We start from the raw sequence: 15,526 nt of genomic DNA, 5'->3' as shown, positions 1-15,526 counted from the left end.
TGATTTTTTTCTATATATTCAACTTTCATTATTGATTCTGGATATCCTCTGAGATACTTGTGAGATATCCATGAGATCTAATGACATTGAACATCTTTTGGGATTGTGCTTTTAGTTTCTAAATGGAAGCAATGCATTCATTAATATCCCCTAGAAAACACTACTTGGAGTATCTCCAGAAAGAAGTTGCCTTTTGAATGAGATAGGCATAAATTGGAGGGAGATGAGGGGAAGTCATGTAACCTTGTTTTTCTCTTCTGTGGCAAGAGCACTAGTTTTCCTACCTGGTGTCCATTCCCAATAAAGAAAATACATTATTAAATCCTTATCGCCAAGAAATAATATGAGGGGGAGGCACAGAATACAGCTGAGATGAGGTAATAATGGTTGCTAGCTACTCTGTTCCCTTAGAGCTCTTGCAGTCCCGTCACTTTAGCATGAGTATCAAGGAAATTATGTTGACTTTTGAGCCCTGATTCAGACTTTTCTTAAGTCATCTTTAGGAGAGCTGACATTCTAATTGCTCCATGAATTGTTTCAGCTCAGAGTTTGTTAAGCACTGACACATTTTACTGAAGAAAATAAAGGTATGTAATTTGACACAGTGACAGATTAATACTTTAAGATCAGATTGGCAGAACAATTAGACAGCTTAAATGTTTCCTACATCTTAATGTCTATGCTACTTCAGGAAGCCATAGTAAGACCTACTTTTCTGAAGGATATGTTGCCATTTCGGTGATAGAAGTAAATCAGGCTATCAAAGGATTTAACAGGATTACAAGGAATCTTGTAGCAATTACATTTAAATCTAGAAAATTAAAATCTAGGGAATTTAAGTTCAGCATGATGTATTTAGTATAGTACTGAGCACTGGTATCACGTAAGCTGGTACATGTTAGTCCTCATTATATATATGCAATTGGTCTTGTGAATGAAAATGAAATAATAAAGTCTGAACTACAAGATAAATGCAATTAAAACAAGAGGAAACTATGTGTTTCTAATGTGCTTCCTTTTATGTTATAATTTCAGTGTTTTAAATTAGTATTTGTCTAGAATTAAGTCTGTTGAATTTGATTTCACTTACACATAATATTGTATGCAACCTATATTATGGTGCTCCACTGACAACCAACTGATTGATATGATTTGGGCCTGGAAGAGTACAACTAGATTTAGTGTAAAAAAAAAAAAAAAAAAAAAAAAGCCATAGGTCTGTTTTACATATAAATAGTCTTTAAGTAAATTGTGAAATACTGATTCCTTGAAGATCACAGATGCAATGCTACAGAGCTGGTACAATCATTAATTTAGGTAGGAAACTTTTTAATGGAATTATTCTGTAATTAGAGGAACAGTTAAAGAATATTGCACCTTAACCTGCTGGAGGCAATTGTGTTATAGACATAACTGTGGAATCTAAACCAGGAATTTTATTGCTTGGGTAATATTTCTTTGGTTACATGTCTGAATAATGTTAAATAGCTATATAGTCTGTTTAATTAAATAAACTAAATACATCAAAATATTATATATTCTTTACCTTATTTGACTCTGTTCCTCCCTAAAACAGAGGCAGGTATTATGCAAGGGTAAACAAAACTAAAATTTCTGTAAACACTTGAAATTTACTACTTTACAGAGTCTCTCTTACACCAGTTTCAGGTTTAGTGGACTTCAGAGGCATGATATTTGTTTTGTACCACTACAGGTAGAGGCAGTATTCAATCTTTAACTTTTTGATGAAATTGTAAAATGGAATGGTTGTGTTGGTACTCAGGTAAGAAGATTTTATAAACGTAGGTCATCATGTTGGAACTTGAGAGTGGTTATTTGGTTGTTTTTTTAAAGCATTACTGGCTTTTTGTTTCTGTATTCCTTTGATAAACACCTGTCTTAAATGGTCCTACCATTTAGGGGTTTTTTTGGGTAATTCTATTAACATAAAATTTTAAGGAGGTTGTCATTCTAAAATAGACTTTTAGCTGAACCTAAGTCCAACTTCTGAGGTTGATTTATTACTGAATCAGTCAAGAATCTGAACCAGAAAGAGTTAAGGATTGGATCAAGGCCAAAGTACAGAAATGTTAGTAATAATATTAACAGAATTGCAGAGCTGAAGGGAACCTTTAGAGGTCATTTAATGCATCCTTGCTTTCCCAAGGTAGAGTTAACCATGTTTATGTTACCCTCAGAAGAGGTTTTTCTAGACATTTATAAAACCGTCCCGGTAGTGGAGACTTTATAACCTTCCATCACTACTTTTATCCTCACCGTTTTTTTCTAATTTCTAATCTGATTTGTCATTGTTGCAATCAAGCCATTACTTTTGGTGCTTTCCACTATGGGAATGCAAAACAGATTGGTCCCACTCTTGCTTTACTATAGCCTTTTAGCTACAGGAAAAGAGCTGTTTTCTCCATCAGCTGCCTTTTCTTCTGGCTAACTTGCTTTCATTCATCTAGCAGGAGCTTTCTTCAAATGTTAAAGGATCGGTTACCTGTTTCTATTTTCTTATAGTATTGCTTTATTTGTTTGTTTTATTTTTAGTGGTACACTAGTGGTACCACTACTTTTAGTGGTAGAAGACTATATAACATCTCATGTTTGCTTTGAAAATTCCACTCTGCTCTCTTTTGAAACCAGCTAAGTACTTGGACTTTTGCCATACTACAGGAGTGAGTCTTGCTGTTCTTAGGAATTGTTTAAGGGGAATTTTTATTTTACCATTTTTCAAGTAAAGTATTGAAAATTCTTACTTTCATTCTATGTCCCTTTTTCCTTGCATAACAAAATAATAAAAAGGTTCAGAATTCATTATTTTATATCCTTCTGTCATACCTCCTCTCACAGAATTAATCATTCAATCAATATACATGTAAGCTTTTCTGGACTCTGAAGTATTTTCTTAAGCACTGAAAAGAATTTTGGAATTGGGCATGATATACATGAAAAGATTCTAGTCCAAAAGCAATTAATATATTCATTACTTCAGTTCACTTGGCATATCTCAAACAGTGGATTTGTGTTTGACTTTATTCAGTAGGACTGTTTTAGAGATGGCATGCACTATCTCTGCAGTGCACGATAATGCCACATTCAGAATGACAGCGGTCCAAGCCTTGGGGGACTAAATGCTCCTTGAGATATGTTCAATTGCTGTTTAACTGTATTTAGCCTAAGGTGCAGAGAAAGAAATTGCTGATGCCTTCAAACATGTTTTAGTATTTTAATAGTCTTGGCATGTCAGAATATGCCACAGCACTAACTGGGGTGCAGTTCCTGAATTACTGCAATTAGGAGGTAGGAATTTCAAAGACAGTACTGCTGTATCTATGTATCAGTATAGCTTAACTCCGCCCCCCCCCCCCCCCCCCCCAGCTTAAACAGTGATTTTCTACAATATGTACCCTCTCAGCTGTTTCTGCATTATTGTTCTCTGATCATGTAGTCAATACTTGTTATAAGAGCTCTATTGTGTCTCCAGTCACACAGCTCATAAAACAGATAACCATTTAATACAAAAGCTGTGTAAATGGACTCTTGTTTAATTACATAGTCTTTGCTGGTTTTTCACTTGATTTTGAGTGGTCCTCTGAATATAGTATATTTGTGTACAGAGTGTAGGAAAAGGTGGGATGAAAAGTGGCTCATCCAAACCACAATCTCTATCATTGTATGACAATTCCTATTCCTTTTTCTTTTCTCACAGTAGTCTGGAGCTACTGCACAGGCATTCTTTACAGGTCCTCTATAACTGGAACCATGCAGGGATGTTATGGGCACACCAATGGGGAAAGGCAGCAAAATCTGCATGTAGTCATCAATTTGTCACAGATACTATTTAGAACTCATCTGCCAATGACTCCTTAGATGCTGTGGACCAAGCTGCATGGTTTACAGAAGTACTGTTGCACTGCTGTAGTACCGTATGGCTGCTGTGGTCATTTACTCCTCCGAGAGCAGCCATACAGCTAGGAGTGTTTTCTGGGCAGAGTTCTTTCTGGGAATTTTCAAGTTACTGTATCTAGATAGGGTGTCAGTATTGTTTTGGAGGGTTTTCCATCTCCAGGGACAAGTGGAACAGAGCTTTTGACTACTTCAGTACAGCTGAAGTCTGTTACCATAGGGTTTGTGTGTCATATACAAAAGATGCGAAAATGAAAAGATCCTTGCATGTTTCTCCAAATACTGGGTTTGTATAAAATACATTGTACAAGAATGGTTGTTAAAAGATGTGTGGAGTGGAGCCAGAGTGAGTGTGCATCCTTGATTGTATTTCTGCAGTGTGTGTGTACAAAAAAGCACATAACTTGTAACAGGTACTTGTTGACTACTGTGTTCATAATACTTTCCCTGTACTTGATGAAATATTTTGACCTTTGGTAGGCAATGGGAGAAGAGGAAATACTGAAAAATTTCTTGGGTGGAATATTTTGGTTGTTAATTTTTTTGGCTTTAAATTAGATAAAGAACATCATATTTCCCCTCTCTCCACTGCCATGGTAGATGCCTTCCTTTTTTGATAACAAGCAATCCTTCTAGCCCTAAAGCAGCAGTCAGCTACAATCAGCAGAAACACGAGCATACATATAAATAACTCCATACATTTGCATGCTTTTGTAGAAAGTTTTATTGAAAACATAAGCTATCACCATCTCAGAAATTAGCAATAAATGGTTAACAATTTGTTTGATTAAACATGATAAAAGTTAATTATTTTTTTTAAATTATCAGCTAACTTTGGAAATCAGTGGTGGAAGCTTGTATCAAATGCACTGAGAAAGTAGATTGTGAGACCCTGTAAATTAGTGTTCTTCTGTTTTCTTTTAAAGATGAAGTCTGAGCAGTTGCAAGTGAAATCTGCTTTATAAATATTCACATCTGAAGTCTCCATTTACATATATACCTAAAATCTTGTCTGAATATCTGCATTTTAAGGAGTGGGTTCACAATGGCTTTGTAAATAGTCAAGCAATACCTACTTCTGATGTAGAGGCACTTTAAGAGGATATGGTTGAAAATAATTTAGATGACACCTTCCATTGTAACTACGAAGATAATTTTATGCAAATAAAAGCTTAAATTTGAGTAGCCTGTGTATAAATAGTTAAAACCTAACCCCCAAATCTACAAATTTCTGTATGAAAAGAATTATCATCCCTCCAGGTTCACTTCCTCACTAATTAGCACTGTGATAAAATTTTTTTGTTAATAACTGGCATTTTAACCACCTATCTGAGTCAGTTTCCAGATATGTAACTGTGGTAGAAATCTGTTGTATTCTTCCTTGATGATCTGCCAATTGTGCTGACAAATTCTTTGCTGTGTCATATTCCATTAAGTGTGTCAGCTAGCAGTGTGGTCACTACTAAAGTGTTTAACTTTTAAACTGAGAAGTACTTAAAGTATGTCACTTAGAGATAGATATGTCTGATGTAAATTATGCTAGAGGACAAGAGTAACTTTTTTTTTTTTTTTCCCTTCAAATTCAGAGGTTGTTCATAACTCCATGGGCTAGATAATGTAAAAAGAGGAGCATAAAGTCACTACTCTGCAAAAGAGGGTCAATCTGTTAAGGGAATTAGCAAAAATATAGGTAATTACTTTGTAGCTAAAGTGGTGTGGCAGTTTATTGAAAATGAAGGTTAAGTCTGTTATCTACTGCAGTGTATAGAAAGTACCCAAGTTTTCCTTAACTGACTAGTTTAGGTACCAGTAATAGTTTAGCCCTGACAGCACTAGGTGTTTTACCCATCTTCTGATATAACACACACGCGCACACACACACACACACACACATAAAATATTCCCTCCTTCCCTGCACGTCTTTCCCCCACCAAATGCTGAAGTTATGTCCATCTTTTAAACAGAAAAGCAGTTAAAATGCAAAGGGTTTCAAAACAGGTTAGATTAAATGTGTGCTTAAATGCTGTACTGATATCAAACTCAGAACAGATGCAAGAAAGCAATGAAGTAGAAGGCTACATTAACTGTACATGGCAAATATTAATTGAAGGGTCTTTTAGAGGAAAGTATATCACACTGGATCTGACAGCCTGAGGGAAATGAGGCTGCTGCTGCTTCTCCATGTCCCCAAGTCCAACCAACAGCAAAGATGAAGATGTATTCCCAGTAGGCACACACACAGAGCACACATACACCAAATATATACACAGTTGGCTGCAAAGATCACAGACACTCAGAGCACTCAAAAGAACAGGCAGCACCAGTGGTCCCATTCTGTTCCCTTTTCTGGCTGGACAGGATGGAAGTCTGTTAGTGAGAGTGGACACGCCTATATATATATATATATATGCATACGCAGATGCATACATGACAGAGAGCCCATACTCAGGAAAGAGTTAGAAAGGAATTTAATAAAAAGATAGGACAGACAGTGCTGATCAGGCATGGGGCACAACCAGACAAACTTTTTAGCCAGCAAATTATTTACATGTGGCTGGCCCTTTTATCCCCGTATCTCTCTATATTCCCACTCCTCTTCTTCCACAAATCACCTAACCCCCTCCCTTGTCCTCCCTTTGGTTCCTCCCCTAAACACTGCATAATAAGTCCTATGCTATCACAAACTGCTTTTTGCCCATATCCCATAATGCAGCAATCCCCCTGTTAGACAGAAAGGTGATCTGGAGAACAACTACCAATGAGTCATGGTGATGGGTTTCACACCTGGACAACGGGGCTTATGGGTCTGTTAGAATAGCCCTTGGAAGGGCCCAGAGAAGGTGGTTGTTCCTTCCGAGTCCTTGATTTGGCTTACCTATCTGCCACTGTACACCCCTGTGCTCCTCTGGGCCTTGGCAGATGGACCTTTGATGGGCTGACTTCTATGATGGGTCTGGGAGTAGCCTGTCAGGGCATTATGTGGGCTAGTGTTATTCTGCCAGTGTGTCTCTCAGCTTTTGTGGGTGTGAAGATGAAGTTTATCATATAACCCAACAGGGTGAGTCAGCTGTGTGCATGTCTCAAACTTGTCTTGTTTTTTCCCCGTGCTACATGCGTTTGCATAGAGGCATTAAAGTTGGGCCCCCGATCAAGCTGAGTCACTGGCTGGAGTGGCTGGAATTCCTTGATGCTGCTGTTCAGGTGCTCTCCTGCTGACCTGTGATCCCTCTCCAGCATCTATTGCTGGCACTGGCATCCAGCTGGTAGGGGTGGGATGGATTGAGGTTCCCCTCCCCCAGCAACTTTTGTTGCTCCATAAACCAGCAGTACAAGGCTGAATTGTACAGCAAGTCCTCATGCTTTACAATAAGAAATTCTAATATTTGTCCAGAATTGAATAGGGGATGCACCACAATGCAAAATGGTAAATTTTCAAGTGTGTGATTCAAGGACCACTAGTAAGGGAAGAATTGTTATCAACCCAAGTAATGCTGTCTCATGATTTGTTTGTGCTAAAAAGAAACCATCAGATATAATAAAACATTAACTGTTTCAATCTGGAAAAAAAAGACCCAAACTACAACAACAGCAAAATCCTTTTCAATAAAAACATACTCCTATGTTTTAAATAAAGGTCGGATATATTGCCTTGATAAGCATTTGCTAATATTCTGACAGAGTAATAATTGAAATACTAGTAGCGAGCATAATACTAATGGTCATTGTTTGGAAATAAGGTGCTGTTTGAAGAGTTTATTAAGCTTTAGGTGGGAAGGGGATTTTCCCTGTTGTAAAAATAAGAAGAGGATTTTTCTGTTTAAAAATCAAAGCACATCAGGTGCAGCTCAGCAGTTAATTATGCTTCTTACCTTTAGGGAGTGCCAGAATAATACTAGATTTAGCTGATAAACAGAGAATTTTCCTGTTACAGTCCCCATCTTCTGTCTACATCTCCAGAACACAGTCATCTGAAAATTGATAGACTGATAACTGTCCATAGTCTTTGCATTATTAATTGAAAAAATATGGAAATTGTGGCTGAGTCTAAGTGCAAAAGCCTTAAAACAGTACAACTGGGGGGAAAAAAAAAAAAAAAAAGAAGAAATCACTCAGTTCTCCCAGCCTTACACATCTCAGCTACAGAGTTACTCTGTTAGCTAAACATCAGTGCTGTTTTCCTCATTAAAATCACTGATGTATTGACATATGAAATATTATACAGTACTCACAATACATACAGCAGATTCTATATTGACAATTGTTAATAATAAATAATATGCATATTCTTTAAAATACTGCAGCAAATTACTAATTAAATGAATGTTTAAATGCATGAAAAAATCAGGACAGGATGAACATAAATCTGACTTTCAAGAGCTTTTGCAATTCTATCGGGATTAAATCCGCAGATGCTGAAATGAAATGTGCTTGCTCTGCAAGCACCTGTTGTAAATATTTTAAATTAAAACAGTTTATTCTGGAAGAGGAAAAGGACTTTTAGGTTTTTGTTGGGTTTTGTTTGTTTGTTTGTTTTGTTTTTTAACCTCAGCAGTTGTCTTTTTTATGAATTCATAAAAATTTCACAGTTGGAATTGTCATTGTTTGAGAAGGTCATCTGGCAGCCAAAATCAGAAAAAAAAAAAAAGTGAAATAGAAGTCACAAAGTGAAGGCTGAATAGGCCTTTGAAAGATATTTTGTAATGCATACGTTATTACTGGTAAAATTACTGTTCACATGAATTCGAGTGTTGCAGTGGGAAGGTAGAAAGTTGACACAGCCCATATGAAGTACCTGACTATGTTTCTATGTTGAAGCTTTTTGCTCCTTTTTATGATAATTGATTTTTTATAAAAGAAACCTAGAAGTTTCATCAAATAAGTGATATCATATAAGAGTCATATTAAATAAACAAAAAAAAAATTATGTATTGATTTTTGTTCTTTGTCAAATGTAATTGTTTGACTATCATGTTGCTACTTTGTAGGCAGCTCCAGTTATTTTTTGTAGACCATAAAGTATAGTATAACTGAACAAAAGCAAGGTTTCAGAATCTTATCCAGTGCTTAAAGCAGTCAAGGTAGTTTTTTAATTCAGTTGTAATGCAAGTATCAAAATAGGTGTATTAAAAACTACCTGTGTTTTTATCAGGTAGGAGTCAATCCTGCAGTCACCTGAACTTTGCTAGTTTTCAGTGAAAGCTCTTACAAGTACAGTAGCTAGAAAGCTTAGACACAGTGATCTGGAGGAGAGCACCTTCTAACACAAGTCTCACATAAAACATTAGTGCATCTATTCAGGCAGCACTCAGATTCTCCCTGTCCCTCCACACACACACAACACACACAGAACAGGTTAATCCTTCCATGTTAGATTTAAGTTTATAACCAATAGCAGGGCGGTTGTATGCTCTGACTAATCGTTGATCATACAATTCATGTAACATATTGTGTACTAACAATGAATGTCCAATCCTGAGAAATACAAGCAGAGGTTTACTTTGTGTGCAAATTGAGTCCCATTTTCAGTAACAGAGCTGCTCACTTGTAGGGCGTCAAACATGTTCATAAGTGTTTGCAGGGTGCAGGGCCTCAGGTTCCTTTCACATAAATTCACGGCATTCTTTACAAAAAATTCAAAGAAAGGTATTTTTAATAATTTCAAGAAAATTGGCAATACGGAATTAAGTACTTGGTTGACTCTTTTAGACATCGAAATTCATTCAAATTGGCACCTAGTGCCAAATGCTTTTGAGATTGATTTACAAGCAAAGGAAGTGGCTTAATAGTCTTATTTTTCAATTCTTGAGGTTGAGGATAACTGTACAGACACGCTTGTTGCCTATGGGCACATGCAATGTAAAAAAGCTGTACTGCGGAACTTACTTCAACGTTCTTGCCAAGACCTTTAAAAATACCTTTTGTGAATTTAAGATTCTCAGTTTCACTGTAAGTCATCACAATATTATTCATTTGTAATGACAACTCTATTTTACTTTCAGATTCAAGGCCTCTACCAGATGTAGCCCTCACAGGGAAATGTACCCGTGAGTGTGATGAATATGGCCACTCGGACTCCTGCTGGATGCCAGTTCGCACTTCTCCTGAAAGAAAGCAGAAGAGCCAGCCAAAACTCTCCACTTTCATGCCTGTCGATGAACGGGGCAGTCAGGAAAAGCTGGCCAATGGAGAAGCCTCCCTCATGGGTGATCGCAACAGAAACCTCCTTAACAAAAAGTTGACCTCATCCTATGAGACCTTCAGCGCGGCTAGTTTCAGCAAAAACGAAGAAGGCAACCCAGAGGATATCCCCCTTGCGCAGACAGGGGAATACAAGCCATCTCCTGTCAATACTCTAACTAGAAGAGAAGTTTACCTGTAGGCTAAAAAGCAGCAACAAAGTTCTTTCATATTCTAAGAAAGAAAAAGGGGCAAAAGTCTTAAAATCAAAAGAATTTTAACAAAAAATAATATGGAATAAACAAAAAAAAGGGGGCCACCAAAGAGACAAAAGATCTGCCTGCCACTTCTGCCTCCATAGCAGGCATTTAATTATACTGTCTGCCTGACTATACTGTACAATGTAGAAAACGTTGTTACTTGCATGTCTAATTCCCCCTCACTGATTTTTATTTTCCTAAATCTATGGTTGCAAATTCCTCCCATAGTAACGAGCTTGATTAAGAAGAACACAACACACTGTTGTTTCCCCTCTGCAGAAGCATGAGTTAAGCCACTCATTTTGTTTGATTGTCATCTGGCTTGTTGAGGATAACAGGTCAGGGAAAATGTATTCAAAACATATCATCTGAATATTGCTGATCCCCACCAGGGACAATCCTTCAGAAACCATACAGATATAGAGATAAATATAAAGGAATAATCATTAATAGGCACTTTGTGAAGACCACAGCTTTAATATTCTCATCTCTCATCTGAGGCTGGAAGCAACAGAAACACGTTCAGCCTGAGACTGCAGTCAAAACCGTGGCATACTTTCCTAAGATTCATGAACTCTGGTTCTGTTTTTTTTCCATAGAACAAACATGTTCTTGCTGTGTCTCTTTCTCTCCTTCTCTCTCGTTCTCTGTAATGATTACTTCAGTGTAAACACAATTAGTAACACATGTATCGTAGGATAGTAATGATAAACTGTTGAAATCATTATTTTGGGCAAGACTAACATCCAGATGGGAAGATCGTAATAATAAAAAGGCCAAAGATCACACAATGGATCAGGGGAACTGCTAAGTATTGGGGCTTGGCATAGAAAACTAATATTTTCACAAATACACACATGTACTCGTAACACACCTTCCGTTACATTTTGCACAGCAGCACAGTTCACAAGCCCAGATGACATAATATTTTTTTTTCCCCAGTGCGGTTCAGTTAAACGCCCAAAGGAACTGATGTGGGTTTTTTGTAATGACATGAGATGTTGCAGCAGATGCTGCATATAATATGCTGCATATGCCATGCTGCATATGCCAGTTCCAGGGAATTTTTAAAATAAAAATTTAAAAAACTGGTAGTAGTAATAAAAGGCTACATTAATGAGAATGCTTGGTAGGATGGAAAGTGGACAATGGGATGATGCAGTGACAAGAGAATATTGCAAGTCGAATACAAACCCTTCTTTTCAGAGTGCAAGGAATGACTGCTAAGTCTTTGTCATCAGTGTTGCAGATTACCAATTGCTTCAATTATGTCAAAGATATAATGAAGGTTTTCTTGAAACACAAGTGCATTAAAACCAAGAGAAGTGCAATACTAAATGATGTCAAGTCTCAGAACATTTAGGCTAGGTAGAAAATAGTCTGATAAACAGTGGTACGATACTCACTTAGCAGGTCAAGATGAGTCAAAAGGAGTCCAAGCTACCGTGATATGCAAGAGCTCTGGGCTGTAATGATTCTCACGGTGAGTGCTTCTTGAAAGGAAGAGGAAATGAAACAGGTTTTTGTGCAATAAAAGCAACAAAACGTGCAGAACTTCAACCAGTTGCTTTGTAGCTGATATAGTAATAACAACAGACTGAGCTCAGACATTCAGACAAAAGTGACAATCGAACTACGTAGCAAGGACAGCTTGAGGAGGGGGAAAGCATTCAAATCCCTGGCTATTTAACCTGGCGTTAAGGCATGGCTAGATGGCTTTCTAGTATACTGTAGTCACAACGTAGCTTTGGGTAGTTTCTTGCTTTGAAGAATTTCATAGAAATAACCTTAAACAGCCTAAAGTAGAAGTTGGTAAATCAATACAACTCATCACATTTCTTTTTTGAATTCGCTTTTCCATATAGTGGGATGTGCCATTATTGGCCATTTTGTTCTCCTCTCTCGAGTTTACTGTCTTCAAGTAACATTAGTTTGTGTATAGCAGTTATGATGAATGGGCACATTTTAGAAAGAAAATATTCAAATCAAAGATAAATAATGATTGAACATTTTTATGTTTAATTATTTAAATAACATGGAGAGATGCAAACTGCTACTTTGTTATGAGACTGCATACAGCAGTTACTGCTTTGTATAATCTGTAAGTACCTGTTTAAAAATGCTTCTAAAAATGCTTATGTAATGTATACACATTTTTCTTGCACGTTTCAACAGGATACACAATTGCATAACACAAATGTTCAACAGAATTTCCTTTAATAAGATTTTATTTAATATTACACACAAAAAAATAAATTAGGTAGCTTGGTTCCATATATTCTTAGACCCTTTTTCTACAAGGCTAATAATACAGGTCATAGAAGACCTTCAGATTAAATGGATCAGCAGTCACTCACCAATTTTTGCACCACATAAGACAGTCATTAAATACTTTACTTGTGTGCATCTCCTTAGATCTAAAATGGGTGTGAAAGAATTTTTTAAACATTCTATCTACTGTAAGTATTCACAGTAATTCTAGTGGAACTAGCCACTATTAATATGCTGATTACTCTTCTGACCTGGCATGACACACAAATATATTTTGTGTTTGTATTTTTCCTCTTTATTTGAAATAGGTTAAATCTGGTGCCACTCCATAAATAGAGTGCTTTTGTATAAAATAAACAAATAAAACTATAAAAAATAATTAGGGTGAATGCAAAATATGCAACTGTGCCTTTTATACCTATTATTATGGTAAAGTGGTAGTTGGGTTTAGACACTGAGGGATAAGGGGCTATTCCCAACTTTTTTGAACCTGTATATTTACCTGTGTTTATTTTCTGAGAAATTATAAATAATATATTTAAAAACAAGCCTTTTGCCAAACTCAGTTAATGGACCAGTCTTAAGCATTATTAACACAAGGCTGTGGTTTAGTAGGTCTTGAGGATTTTTTTTATTACTATTTGTGTGGGGTTTGGGGTTGTTTTGATTTGTTTTTAATTCTGCTGCCTGGAAAACTACGATCAGTCTATATTATAGTTATTTAGCAAAATGTCACCAGTTCACATTGCCAGGAAAATCGACAATTAGTTTCTTTTAATTGCGTTTAGCCGTCATCACATTTCAGTTGTACAGTATAGAAATCATCCTTTTATTTCCTTCCATGGGAAACTCAAATGAGCTTTGCATGTATTTTACATTAGGGCACATTTATAGATTGATGCGTTATATATTAACTTATATGTATTAGAAAATTCAATAGCTTTGGTCTAAAATTTAATGCTCATTCTGGATCTCAGATCCACTATGTTTATTCAATAAGGTTTCTGACTGGCCTGCTGCCTGAGTTTCAGGAAAAAAAGTTAAACGTTATTTTTATGCAGGGGAAGAACTTAAATGGGATTGAAATGATTGGCTGAAAGGCTACCCTAGGAAGTTGTCAAGCAGGAAAACAAAGAATATGGATAAAGATGTTGCCATAAATCCAGCCATCACCAAACACTTGTAAGGAACTTGAACAATGAAATATTTTTCTTTTTGTTTCATTGGTGATAAATATACAGTGTTTCCTTAAGGAATGAAGCAGATGAAATAGCAATAGAAATGAAAGTCCATTAGTTAAGTTGTATTACAGACTGAAGGGCATAAACATGAAGAAGAAGACAACATTCACCAGCTACCTGGGGTATGCTTTCAGACAACTTTTTCCTAAATTTTAAAGCACTTGCATTCAGTGTGGTACGATCTGTTTGTAATATTAATCATTGACTATTGTTCTGCAACTTGGATGTTGATAGTGAAGCAGAGAACAATTTATCATTGTTTATTATGAGTCACTATGCACGCAACTATGCTAAACATGGCAAAATGTATTAAACGCTAGTCCACCTCTATTTATGAAATATTTACATAATTTAATTTGCTTTTGTACAGTTTTATGTAAATAAATTGCTTGTCATTTTTGTCTCTGCAAATTAAAATATAACATGTTCAACTGGTTGCCCATTTGCCAGTGTACTTTCTCTGAAAGGCTATTCCACTTTTACTGGATTAAAATCACATGCTAGTTTGCATATTTAACCTATATTTTGCATGGCAAAGATGAAACTGCCTTTGTAACTGGCCACATCTTCAGCTGCTGATGTAGCTGAGCTTTTACATGTCTACAGAGTAAAATTCAGCAGGGGTTATTGTCACTCAGGACAGCATACAGCTATTTTTGTGGTAGAAATAAAGTACTTGTAATCATAGCAATTGTTTCCGATTACTGTTCAAAAGGGCTTCTTATTAAGGTGTGTTTACGACCTTCATATTAAGGGGAATAATAAGTCTTAAGTAAAAGCTCAGGTATTTCCATTGTGGAATGGCAATTTTCTAATTAACAGTGAGGTTGTTATTTTTTCCAAGGAATTTAGAAATATTAACAAATCCTAAAATGTCAGTGAAGCATCTATGCTGAAAAGAACACCACAATTAATATAACATTTGAGAGCAAAATCTTAAAAAAAACCCCCAACAACAAACCCCTCCAGTTCTTTCTAGCTGTGAATCAAATTATCCATCTCAGCATAACTGCAGATCAAGAGCAAACCCTCCTCAAGAAGGAACATCTAAGAAGCAGAAAGAGTTTATTCCTTAGCTCTCTGGATCACACAGTGCTTTTTTTGTTTGTTTTTAAAAAAGAAGTTCCAAAAACAGCCATTAAGTTGGGATTTGCATCAGTTGTAATATGTGAAAAATATGTTTGTGGGGAGAGGGATTGAAAGTTAAAACTCACCCTCCTCCCTGATGTTTTCTATAAAATACAGTATTGCTACAAAGACTTTGCAATTCATTGTGTACAGTTTCCCGCTGAACACCACAGAAAGTGCTGTTTCTATCTTTTTGACCTTAGTTACAGATTAGGCTTTGATTTTTGTGAATATGGGCTGGCCAGAACTTTTTTTCTTTTTTTTAAAATAAACTTTACATTGCAAATTTCTTTCTCTGACTGTGCTTTCAGTTAACATTGCCTCGTCTTCTCTAATGAATGTGTCAAGGAAGATTCTGCCTTCCATAAGCAGAGGTCTGAATCTGCATGCCTATGGAGAGAATTCAACCCACCAGCTGACCCCAGATCTCCCACATCACACTTGAATGAGCTACCCCTCAACCTCTTTCAGCAGTAGCAGTATTTTAATGAGTAACTTCAATCAAGCTTTCATGTTTATTTTATACTAGATGTAGTA

At 36.3% G+C, this 15,526-nt stretch overlaps 1 protein-coding gene across 4 annotated transcripts in view; it reads left to right on the top strand.

Moving 5' to 3' along the window:
- Positions 1-14,529, top strand: part of PCDH7 (protocadherin 7) — a 297,331-nt gene extending 282,802 nt beyond the window's left edge. For 3 of the 4 annotated variants that reach the window (XM_049832000.1, XM_049831991.1, XM_049831981.1), the window contains exon 3: positions 9,912-14,529. In XM_049832000.1, the coding sequence (XP_049687957.1) occupies positions 9,912-10,291 (380 nt within the window). In that variant the 3' untranslated portion in view covers positions 10,292-14,529. The remainder of the gene's footprint in view (positions 1-9,911) is intronic. The other variant, XM_049832006.1, reaches the window with a different exon arrangement.
- Positions 14,530-15,526: the final 997 nt, after the last annotated feature.

The sequence above is a fragment of the Accipiter gentilis genome, chromosome 3 (genome assembly GCF_929443795.1).
Source record: "Accipiter gentilis chromosome 3, bAccGen1.1, whole genome shotgun sequence".
NCBI classification, from domain to species: domain Eukaryota; kingdom Metazoa; phylum Chordata; class Aves; order Accipitriformes; family Accipitridae; genus Astur; species Astur gentilis.
The sequence above is the reverse complement of the archived record's forward strand: the minus strand, read 5'-3'. Positions and strand labels throughout refer to the sequence as shown.